The 13,110-nt window shown below is 40.1% G+C and overlaps 1 protein-coding gene across 1 annotated transcript in view; it reads left to right on the top strand.

Annotated features, from left to right (window-relative positions):
* The window catches only part of fryb (furry homolog b (Drosophila)), a 231,855-nt gene that overhangs the window by 207,564 nt on the left and 11,181 nt on the right, over positions 1-13,110 (top strand). The window contains exons 52-60 of the mRNA XM_072912548.1: positions 2,597-2,761; positions 2,825-2,899; positions 2,958-3,128; positions 7,089-7,283; positions 7,357-7,467; positions 7,537-7,739; positions 7,800-8,004; positions 8,064-8,213; positions 8,284-8,382. Coding sequence (XP_072768649.1) covers positions 2,597-2,761; positions 2,825-2,899; positions 2,958-3,128; positions 7,089-7,283; positions 7,357-7,467; positions 7,537-7,739; positions 7,800-8,004; positions 8,064-8,213; positions 8,284-8,382 — 1,374 coding nt within the window. The remainder of the gene's footprint in view (positions 1-2,596; positions 2,762-2,824; positions 2,900-2,957; positions 3,129-7,088; positions 7,284-7,356; positions 7,468-7,536; positions 7,740-7,799; positions 8,005-8,063; positions 8,214-8,283; positions 8,383-13,110) is intronic.

Genomic DNA, 13,110 nt, shown 5'->3' on the forward strand with positions numbered 1-13,110 from the left:
TAAACTATACACTACTGTTGTCTTGGACTTTGTAGGGCGCAACAAAACACACCATAAACTATGCACTACTGTTGTCTTGGACTTTGTAGGGCGCAACAAAACACACCATAAACTATGCACTACTGTTGTCTTGGACTTTGTAGGGCGCAACAAAACACAACATAAACTATACACTACTGTTGTCTTGGACTTTGTAGGGCGCAACAAAACACACCATAAACTATACACTACTGTTGTCTTGGACTTTGTAGGGCGCAACAAAACACGCCATAAACTATACACTACTGTTCTCTTGGACTTTGTAGGGTGCAACAAAACACAACATAAACTATACACTACTGTTCTCTTGGACTTTGTAGGGCGCAACAAAACACAACATAAACTATACACTACTGTTGTCTTGGACTTTGTAGGGCGCAACAAAACACACCATAAACTATACACTACTGTTGTACTGTAAAATATAGTGTTTTTACAACATATTACAGTAAATGGTAAAACAATACAACTGTTTTTACAGTAAAAACAAAAAATGGCAGCTTAGTGACTAGAATTTTACTGTAAAATATAGTGTTTTTACAACATATTACAGTAAAAGGAAAAACAATACACCTGTTTTCTTTTACAATAAAAAAAACTGTCCGCTTAGTCGCCAGAATCTTCACGTATGTGTTTTTTTACCTACACTAAAAAATATCTGTATATTTTACTGTAAAAAACTGGTGACTTAGTCACCAGAATTCCACTGTAAAATATAGTGTTTTTTTTTACAAAATATTACGGTAAATGGAAAAACAATACAATTGTTTTTTTACAATAAAACACTGGCCGCTTAGTCACCAGAATTCTACTGTAAAATGTAGTGTTTTTTTACAACTTGTTACATTAAATTAAATAACAATACAACTGTTTTTTTTTACAACAACAAACTGGCCGCTTAGTCACCAGAATTTTACTGTAAAATAGTGTAACATAATACTGTAAATGGAAAAACAACACAACTGTTTTTTGTTTTTTACAATAATAAACTGGCCAATGAGCTTCCAGCACACCTGTGAAGTGAAAACCATCTCAGGTGACTACCTCTTGAAGCTCACGGAGAGAATGCCATGTGTGTGCAAAGCGGTAACCAGAGCAAAGGGTGGCTATTTTGAAGAAACTCGAATATAAAACATGTTTTCAGTGTTTTTTGTTAAGTACATAACTCCACATGTGTTCATTCATAGTTTTAGTCATGAACGTAAAGAATTGAATGAGAAGGTGTGTCCCTGTACTGTGTATTTTTCTGTCAAATTGGAAAGAAGTGAGTAATAAAAGATCAGGTACTTTATTATATAAAATAATAATAATACATTTTATTTGTAAAAAGCACTTTACATTGAGTAAACAACCTCAAAGTGCTACAGTGTATTAAAATAAAAATTAAAAGATAATACAAAATAAATACAAATAATAACTACCGTATTTTCCGCACCATAAGGCGCCCTGGGTTATAAGCCGCGCCTTCAATGAACGGCATATTTCAAATCTTTGTCCACCTATAAGCCGCCCCGTGTTGTAAGCCGCATCTAACTGCGCTAAAGGAATGTCAAAAAAACAGTCAAATAGGTCAGTCAAACTTTAATAATATATTAAAACCAGCGTGATGTGGGCGCGCATGGAGTCGTATATCAACATGGACGGAGCTGCGTGAAAAAAGCCACCCGGCCTCTTCGCGTAAACTTAAACTTACCTTAACCACTCGCTCATCTTTTCTTCATCCATCCCTTCGAGTTAGCTTTTATGATGACGCCGGCTGGAAAGGTCTCTTTTGGCAAGGTCTTCCTTTTGAATATCACCATGGGTGGGAGTTTCTGGCCATTAGCATGGCAGGCTAGAACCACAGTGAAGGATGACTTCTCATTCCCTGTGGTGCGAATATTCACCGTACGTGCTCCCGTTGTATCCACAGTGCGGTTCACAGGAATATCAGTTGCTGTGAAATAGTAATCCGTGTGCGGATGGAGAGATTGCGTCTTTTCATGAACCGGATCCCTGACGCTTAGTAGGAGCCATTTTGTGGTCTTTACAGATGTAAACACACAAAGGAAATGAAACGTACCGGTACGGTAATATCCGCGCGCTTTTTCTTCTTCTACGCGGGCGGGTGGTTGCTTACAGTAGAAGAAGAAGCGCTTCCTGTTCTATGGGGGCGGGTGCTTACCTTGGCGGTTGCTTGCCGTAGAAGAAGAAGCGCTTCCTGTTCTACCGGGAAAAAAGATGGCGGCTGTTTACCGTAGTTGCGAGATCGAAACTTTATGAAAATGAATCGTAATATTAATCCATATATAAAGCGCACCGGGTTATAAGCCGCACTGTCAGCTTTTGAGTAAATTTGTGGTTTTTAGGTGCGGCTAATAGTGCGGAAAATACGGTAGTATGCATATATCTAAATTAAAAATTAAAAATTTTAAAAGAAGGGATTTTAAGCTTTTTTTAAAAGCATCCACAGTCTGTGGTGCCCTCAGGTGGTCAGGGAGAGCGTTCCACAGACTGGGAGCGGCGGAGCAGAAAGCCCGGTCTATACTAACCAAGCCCGGTCTATAATAACCAACAGACCCCGGTGATCGGGCGACGCTTCGACGGCCTCCAGGGTTCTGGCATCAGAGAGGGGAAGGCCCGAGCCATGGCGGTGACACGCAGCACATCATCCACCTCGTCCGGGTCCAACTCCAACACCATCCTGGTTCCTGTCAGCTGGAGGCGCCCGCAGTCCTCTCAGGTACCACACAAGAGGAGCTGAAGGCAGAACACATCCACACTCACCTCGCCATCTTCCCCGTAGAAGCGGACCAGAGAGAAGCTGGTGAACGTTCTCTCCCTGTGTGGACAAGAAGTCGGACTTACCAAGAACCCCTCTGTAAGCCGCCTCCCCCTCAGTGCTGAGAAGATGTCCTTCATCTTTCTTCGTCCTTCAGGTCATCTTCTCGTCCTGCGGCGACCTGGAAATGATGGAGGTACGCGAGAGCGGCGTGTCGTCGGAGGAGGGCGGGACCAGGGAAGACACCTTGGACGACACCGCCAGCGAGCAGCAGTTCCGGGTCTTCCGAGACTTCGATTTCCTGGATGTGGAGCTGGAGGACGGAGAGGTGAGGGGGGCGGGGTTTGTTTACCTTTACAACTTCTTGTAGTGAACCCTTTGGGCTAGTGGAATTCACATCCATTTACGAACAGAAATGGTTCTCAAACAGGGCTCCTAAATCGAAAAGTTTGTATAATGAAGCAGATTCCTCAATAGCAAAACAATGTAAATGTAAATTGTCAGGTTCAAACACTGATGACATCTATTAAACAAGTCAAGAAGCAAGGAATTAAACAGAGACAGAATTAAATATGGCTCAATTGAGGAGAGCGCGTCTGGGCTGTACTCTTGTACCGTCTCCATCACGCCACCTCTTTTATTTGGACTTTCCCTGATTACATGGCAACAGCTGTTTCTAAGGGACAGGGGTCATAAACAGCTATCGCCTTTGATTACAAAACAGTTCAAAGAAGAGGTCCCTGTAGGGGAGTCAGGTCCTGCTTCCTCTTCGCTTTGTAGTTCTCGGGTCAGACAATATCTTTCTGTTGATTACAAATCATGAAAGAAACAGAACACCCTCATGTTGCTTCCCATCCTACACGGTGGAGTTTTACAAGCCCTCTGCTTGGTAGGATTAAAGACAGCTTTTGTCATTGAAACACAAAGTTGTGTGATAACTTAGATACAATTATTCTGACATAAATAATGGGTTGCAGCCTCGACAAAAGTCTGTTTTAGTGACGTTTTGTACACTTTCAACACAATATAAAGTGCGACACAGTACTGTGTAACAAAATGCCCCTTTGGTGCCCTCACAAACGATCAGAAATCACAAAAACCCTTAATAGTAATAATAATTTTGTATGGTTATATGGTTTGCACACTAAGGCATATTTGGCTCAAAATAAAAGTTTGTAAATGGAAAAGTTTGCAAATAGGGGTGTTTGTAAATCAAGGTTGCACTGTACTAGAGAAGTCTGTCTATGGTGGAGTTCTAAGACACAAAATGAATGAATGAAGTGTTCATAGACAGAGACATGGTTTGCACACTGAGGCATATTTGGCTCGAGATAAAAGTTTGTAAATTGAAGAAAGTTTGCAAATAGAGGTGTTTGTAAATGGAGGTTGCACTGTACTAGAGAAGTCTGTCTATGGTGGAGATCTAAGACACAGCATGAATGAATGAAGTGTTCATAGACAGAGACATGGTTTGCACACTGAGGCATATTTGGCTCGAGATAAAAGTTTGCAAATAGAGGTGTTTGTAAATGGAGGTTGCACTGTACTAGAGAAGTCTGTCTATGGTGGAGATCTAAGACACAGCATGAATGAATGAAGTGTTCATAGACAGAGACATGGTTTGCACACTGAGGCATATTTGGCTCGAGATAAAAGTTTGCAAATAGAAGAAAGTTTGTAAATAGAGGTGTTTGTAAATGGAGGTTGCAATGTACTTAAGAAGTCTGTCTATGGTGAAGCTCTAAGACACAAAATGAATGAATGAAGTGTTCATAGACAGAGACATGGTTTGCACACTGAGGCATTTTTGGCTTGAGATAAAAGTTTGTAAATTGAAGAAAGTTTGCAAATAGAGGTGTTTGTAAATGGAGGTTGCACTGTACTAGAGAAGTCTGTCTATGGTGGAGCTCTAAGACACAGCATGAATGAATGAAGTGTTCATAGACAGAGACACGGTTCGCACACGGAGGGATATTTGGCTCGAGATAAAAGTTTGTAAATTGAAGAAAGTTTGCAAATAGAGGTGTTTGTAAATCGAGGTTGCACTTTACTAGAGAAGTCTGTCTATGGTGGAGCTCTAAGACACAAAATGAATGAATGAAGTGTTCATAGACAGAGACACGGTTCGCACACAGAGACATATTCAACTCAAGATAAAAGTTTGTAAATTGAAGAAAGTTTGCAAATAGAGGTGTTTGTAAATCGAGGTTGCACTTTACTAGAGAAGTCTGTCTATGGTGGGACTCTAAATCGCAACATGAATGAACGAAGTGTTCATAGACAGAGACATGGTTTGCACACTAAGGCATATTTGGCTCGAGATAAAAGTTTGTAAATTGAAGAAAGTTTGCAAATAGAGGTGTTTGTAAATCAAGGTTGCACTTTACTAGAGAAGTCTGTCTATGGTGGGACTCTAAATCACAACATGAATGAATGAAGTGTTCATAGACAGAGACATGGTTCGCACACAGAGACATTCAACTCAAGATAAAAGTTTGTAAATTGAAGAAAGTTTGCAAATAGAGGTGTTTGTAAATGGAGGTTGCACTTTACTAGAGAAGTCTGTCTATGGTGGAGATCTAAGACACAAAATGAATGAATGAAGTGTTCATAGACAGAGACATGGTTCGCACACGGAGGCATATTTGGCTCGAGATAAAAGTCTGCAAATAGAGGTGTTTGTAAATGGAGGTTGCACTGTACTCAAGAAGTCTGTCTATGGTGAAGCTCTAAGACACAAAATGAATGAATGAAGCGTTCATAGACGGAGACATGGTTTGCACACTGAGGCATATTTGGCTCGAGATAAAAGTTTGCAAATAGAGGTGTTTGTAAATGGAGGTTGTACTGTACTAGAGAAGTCTGTCTATGGTGGAGATCTAAGACACAGCATGAATGAATGAAGTGTTCATAGACAGAGACATGGTTTGCACACTGAGGCATATTTGGCTCGAGATAAAAGTTTGCAAATAGAGGTGTTTGTAAATGGAGGTTGCACTGTACTAGAGAAGTCTGTCTATGGTGAAGCTCTAAGACACAAAATGAATGAATGAAGTGTTCATAGACAGAGACATGGTTTGCACACGGAGGCATATTTGGCTCTAGATGAAAGTTTGTAAATTGAAGAAAGTTTGCAAATCGAGGTGTTTGTAAATGGAGGTTGCACTGTACTCAAGAAGTCTGTCTATGGTGAAGCTCTTAGACACAAAATGAATGAATGAAGTGTTCATAGACAGAGACACAGTTCGCACACAGAGACATATTCAACTCAAGATAAAAGTTTGTAAATTGAAGAAAGTTTGCAAATAGCGGTGTTTGTAAATCGAGGTTGCACTGTACTAGAGAAGTCTGTCTATGGTGGAGCTCTAAGACACAAAATGAATGAAAGAAGTGTTCATAGACAGAGACACGGTTCACACACGGAGACATATTTAACTCAAGATAAAAGTTTGTAAATTGAAGAAAGTTTGCAAATCGAGGTGTTTGTAAATGGAGGTTGCACTGTACTCAAGAAGTCTGTCTATGGTGAAGCTCTAAGACACAACATGAATGAATGAAGTGTTCATAGACAGAGACATATTCAACTCAAGATAAAAGTTCGTAAATTGAAGAAAGTTGGCAAATAGAGGTGTTTGTAAATGGAGGTTGCACTGTACTAGAGAAGTCTGTCTATGGTGGAGCTCTAAGACACAAAATGAATGAAAGAAGTGTTCATAGACAGAGACACGGTTCACACACGGAGACATATTTAACTCAAGATAAAAGTTTGTAAATTGAAGAAAGTTTGCAAATCGAGGTGTTTGTAAATGGAGCTTGCACTTTACTAGAGAAGTCTGTCTATGGTGAAGCTCTAAGACACAACATGAATGAATGAAGTGTTCATAGACAGACACAGTTCGCACACGGAGGGATATTTGGCTCGAGATAAAAGTTTGTTAATTGAAGAAAGTTTGCAAATAGAGGTGTTTGTAAATGGAGGTTGCACTGTACTAGAGAAGTCTGTCTATGGTGGGACTCTAAATCACAAAATGAATGAATGAAGTGTTCATAGACAGACACAGTTCGCACACGGAGGGATATTTGGCTCGAGATAAAAGTTTGTAAATTGAAGAAAGTTTGCAAATAGAGGTGTTTGTAAATGGAGGTTGCACTGTACTAACTGTCTCTTTCTTTCTTCCCTCCCTCCCTCTCAGGAGCTGCAGGTAAGTTCTCTCACATTCGGCATCGACATGAGCCGGGGTGTGCGCAATCCGTCAAGGGCCGCTTCTTGGTGTTGTCCTCCATCCAGGGCGAGACCATGGACAGCTTCAACTGGGGCGTGCGCCGCCGATCCCTGGACAGCACCGAGCTGGGCGACCTGCTGGAGGAGAGCCAGCACTCGGGCAGCACGCCCAGCCTGGGACACGAAGATCCCCACGACTCGGAGGAGTCCTCCGAGGAAGAGGAGTCTTCCACCAGCCGGAGCCTGTCGCACTCGCAGCTGGTGTGTACGAGTCCTGCACCGGCCCCGGCACCCGGTCCTTAACCCATGACTTGACCTAGTCCTCGTGTTCCAGACAAATCCGTCCCCGTCGGACGAGACCAACTCTCTGTCGACGTCGTACGACATGTCCGCCGACCCTCACTCCTTCAGCGCCACCACTCCAGGCCAGGAGCACCTCCTGCATGTGAGCACGTAGGTCTTGTGCGTGTAGAGGCTGGGACGTTGACCGGGTGTGTGTGTGTGTGCCGGACAGGCCAGGACGTGCGTCGACGACGAGGACACGCAGGCTCAGGATGACGATCTGTCCCTGAGCGCCCACGAGCTCCCTCCCGGCTCGGACTGCGGCGAGAGCTTCACTCTGGAGTTGCTGGGGCAACCTCAGGGCGGGATGCCCCGTCTGGACCGCGACTACTGCCAACCTGCTCTGGACTGCCTGGACCCCAACAGTCTTCCCAGGTGAGGAAAACACGCACGCGCTCATTCGAGGTCACGCCGAGTAATCCGTCTGACTGACAGCTTGCGCGACGACGTGGACGATCTGGAGGACCTCGGCTTCCCGCCGCCGCCGTCCCCGTTTTTCTCTGCGATCTTGGCGGCGTTCCAGCCGGCGGTGTGCGACGACTCCGAGGAGGCGTGGCGGTTTCACATCAACCAGCTGGTGGCGGACTCGGACGGCTCCTGTGCCGTCTACACCTTCCAAGTCTTCTCGTCACTCTTCAGGGTAAACATCCCCTCCTTGTTTTGCCGCCACTACACGGTCCTCACCGCCGCGTCTTCCAGAACATCCAGGGTAAATTCTGCACCCTGACGACCGACGTGGCCTCCTACCTCGGCGAGGGCCTCAGGGGCATCGGCTCCAAGTTCCTCAGGTCCTCACAGATGCTCACCACCTGCTCAGACTGCCCCACCATCTACATTGACGCCGACACCGTGAGTTCTCTTCACCCGGGACCGACCCCGGGACCAGGCCGACGTCTGACGCTGCATGTCCTCGTTTCAGATCATGTCTTACGGCCTCCTGGAGAAGATGAAGTTCAGTGCGCTGGAGCTGCAAGAGTATCTGGACACCTACAACACCCGGGAGGAGGCGGCTGTCACGGTAACGGGAACAGGGACCACCAACATTCGCATTTGGGTTGCGCGATAAACTGTAAATGATATCAGGCGTGTCCAAACTAAACGGCCCACCGACGTCATGAGGTAAATAAGGAATCTTGCTTGCCTTGGATCCTGCCATAATGTCGCCACCGATTCCCGAGCGTGGCCACCGCTGCTGCTCACTGCTCCCCTCACCTTCCAGTGGGTGGAACAATGGGATTGGTCAAATGCAGAGGTTCATTTCACCACACCTAGTGGGTGGTACTTTAACGTTATCAAGTGGACATTGCTAGTAACTCAAGTCAATGACCTTTAATTATGCTCTTATCGGAACTATGCACGGATTTACTTATATGGCCCAATGAAAACAACCTTCCCTAGTCATGGTGCAAAACAAATATACTTATATGGCTCAATGACAACAACCTTCCCTAGTCATGGTGCAAAAAAATATATACTTATATGGCCCAATGAAAGCAACCTTCCCTAGTCATGGTGCAAAACAAATATACTTATATGGCTCAATGACAACAACCTTGCCTAGTAGTGGTGCAAAACAAATATACTTATATGGCTCAATGACAACAACCTTCCCTAGTCATGGTGCAAAACAAATATACTTATATGGCTCAATGACAACAACCTTCCCTAGTCATGGTGCAAAACATATACTTATATGGCCCAATGAAAACAACCTTCCCTAGTCATGGTGCAAAAAAATATATACTTATATGGCCCAATGAAAACAACCTTCCCTAGTCATGGTGCAAAAAAATATACTTATATGGCCCAATGAAAGCAACCTTCCCTAGCCATGGTGCAAAAAATATACTTATATGGCCCAATGAAAACAACCTTCCCTAGTCATGGTGCGAAAAAAATATACTTATATGGACCAATGAAAACAACTTTCCCTAGTCATGGTGCAAAACAAATATACTTATATGGCTCAATGACAACAACCTTCCCTAGTCATGGTGCAAAAAATATACTTATATGGCCCAATGAAAACAACCTTCCCTAGTCATGGTGCAAAAAATATATACTTATATGGCCCAATGAAAACAACCTTCCCTAGTGATGGTGCAAAACAAATACACTTATATGGCCCAATGAAAACAACCTTCCCTAGTCATGGTGCGAAAAAAATATACTTATATGGACCAATGAAAACAACCTTCCCTAGTCATGGTGCAAAACAAATATACTTATATGGCTCAATGACAACAACCTTCCCTAGTCACGGTGCAAAAAAATATACTTATATGGCCCAATGAAAGCAACCTTTTCTAGCCATGGTGCAAAATATATACTTATATGGCCCAATGAAAACAACCTTCCCTAGTCATGGTGCAAAAAAAATATACGTATATGGCCCAATGACAACAACCTTCCCTAGTCATAATGCAAAAAATATACTTATATGGCCCAATGAAAACAACCTTCCCTAGTCATGGTGCAAAAAAAATACACTTCTATGACCCAATGAAAACAACCTTCCCTAGTCATGGTGCGAAAAAATATATACTTTTATGGACCAATGAAAACAACTTTCCCTAGTCATGGTGCAATATTTGGCCCAATGAAAACAACCTTCCCTAATCGTAATGCAAAAAATATACTTATATGGCCCAATGAAAACAACCTTCCCTAGCCATGGTGCAAAAAATATACTTACATGGCCCAATGAAAACAACCTTCCCTAGTCATGGTGCAAAAAAAATACACTTATATGGCCCAATGAAAACAACCTTCCCTAGCCATGGTGCAATATTTGGCCCAATGAAAACAACCTTCCCTAATCATAATGCAAAAAATATACTTATATGGCCCAATGAAAGCAACCTTCCTAGTCATGGTGCGAAAAAAATATACTTATATGGACCAATGAAAACAACTTTCCCTAGTCATGGTGCGAAAAAAATATACTTATATGGACCAATGAAAACAACCTTCCCTAGTCATGGTGCGAAAAAAATATACTTATATGGCCCAATGAAAACAACCTTCCCTAGTCATGGTGCAAAAAATATATACTTATATGGCCCAATGAAAGCAACCTTCCCTAGCCATGGTGCAATATTTGGCCCAATGAAAACAACCTTCCCTAATCATAATGCAAAAAATATACTTATATGGCCCAATGAAAGCAACCTTCCCTAGTCATGGTGCGAAAAAAATATACTTATATGGACCAATGAAAACAACTTTCCCTAGTCATGGTGCAACATTTGGCCCAATGAAAACAACCTTCCCTAGTCATAATGCAAAAAATATACTTATATGGCCCAATGAAAACAACCTTCCCTAGTCATGGTGCAAAAAAAAATACTTATATGGCCCAATGAAAACAACCTTCCCTAGTCATGGTGCAAAACAAATATACTTATATGGCCCAATGAAAACAACCTTCCCTAGTCATGGTGCAAAAAATATATACTTATATGGCCCAATGAAAGCAACCTTCCTAGTCATGGTGCAAAAAATATACTTATATGGCCCAATGAAAACAACCTTCCCTAGTCATGGTGCAAAAAAAAATATACGTATATGGCCCAATGAAAACAACCTTCCCTAGTCATGGTGCAAAAAAATATACTTATATGGACCAATGAAAACAACTTTCCCTAGTCATGGTGCAATATTTGGCCCAATGAAAACAACCTTCCCTAATCATAATGCAAAAAATATACTTATATGGCCCAATGAAAACAACCTTCCCTAGTCATGGTGCAAAAAAAATATACGTATATGGCCCAATGACAACAACCTTCCCTAGTCATGGTGCAAAAAATATATACTTATATGGCCCAATGAAAGCAACCTTCTCTAGTCATGGTGCAAAAGAAATACACTTATATGGCCCAATGAAAACAACCTTCCCTATTCATAATGCAAAAAATATACTTATATGGCCCAATGAAAACAACCTTCCCTAGTCATGGTGCAAAAAAAATATACGTATATGGCCCAATGACAACAACCTTCTCTAGTCATGGTGCAACATATGGCCCAATGAAAACAATCTTCCCGAGTCACGGTGCAAATAAATATACTTATATGGCCCAATGAAAACAACCTTCCCTAGTCACGGTACAAAACAAATGGATTATATGGCCCAATGAAAACAACCTTCCCTAGTCACAGTGCAAAAAAATACACAAAGATGAAACAATATCCATTCAACACAACAACTCAACAGACATGGACACACATAACACAAGCTGCTCACTGAACTTTGTGTATATCATAAGAAAAATATTAATGCATAATTAAATAGTACAAAATGACACCCATTTAAATCCATTATATTGTACATATTACATATTGTTATTAAGGTGTCTTTTACTACATTATATATATATATACTTGCAGTGTGTATATTGTACATACTAGATATTGTTATGAAGGTGTCTGTTACTACATTATATATATACTTGCAGTGTGTATATTGTACATATTACATATTGTTATGAAGGTGTCTGTTACTACATTATATATATATATATATATATATATATATATATATATATATATATATATATATATATATATATATATATATATATATATACTTGCAGTGTGTATATTGTACATATTATATATAATTATGAAGGTGTCTGTTACTACATTATATATATACTTGCAGTGTGTATATTGTACATATTACATATTGTTATGAAGGTGTCTGTTACTACATTATATATATACTTGCAGTGTGTATATTGTACATATTACATATTGTTATGAAGGTGTCTTTTACTACATTATATATATATATACTTGCAGTGTGTATATTGTACATATTATATATAATTATGAAGGTGTCTGTTACTACATTATATATACCGGTATATATACTTGCAGTGTGTATATTGTACATATTACATATTGTTATTAAGGTGTCTTACTACATTATATATATACTTGCAGTGTGTATATTGTACATACTACATATTGTTATTAAGGTGTCTTTTACTACATTATATATATATATACTTGCAGTGTGTATATTGTACATATTATATATAATTATGAAGGTGTCTGTTACTACATTATATATATATATATATATACTTACAGTGTGTATATTGTACATATTACATATTGTTATTAAGGTGTCTTACTACATTATATATATACTTGCAGTGTGTATATTGTACATACTACATATTGTTATTAAGGTGTCTTTTACTACATTATATATATATATACTTGCAGTGTGTATATTGTACATATTACATATTGTTATTAAGGTGTCTTTTACTCCATTATATATATATACTTGCAGTGTGTATATTGTACATATTACATATTGTTATGAAGGTGTCTGTTACTACATTATATATATACTTGCAGTGTGTATATTGTACATACTACATATTGTTATGAAGGTGTCTGTTACTACATTATATATATACTTGCAGTGTGTATATAGTACATATTACATATTGTTATGAAGGTGTCTTTTACTACATTATATATATACTTGCAGTGTGTATATGGTACATATTACATATTGTTATGAAGGTGTCTGTTACTACATTATATATATACTTGCAGTGTGTATATTGTACATATTACATATTGTTATTAAGGTGTCTTTTACTACATTATATATATATATACTTGCAGTGTGTATATTGTACATATTACATATTGTTATTAAGGTGTCTTTTACTACATTATATATATATATACTTGCAGTGTGTATATTGTACATATTACA

This window comes from Nerophis lumbriciformis, linkage group LG37 (genome assembly GCF_033978685.3).
Source record: "Nerophis lumbriciformis linkage group LG37, RoL_Nlum_v2.1, whole genome shotgun sequence".
Lineage (NCBI taxonomy): Eukaryota > Metazoa > Chordata > Actinopteri > Syngnathiformes > Syngnathidae > Nerophis > Nerophis lumbriciformis.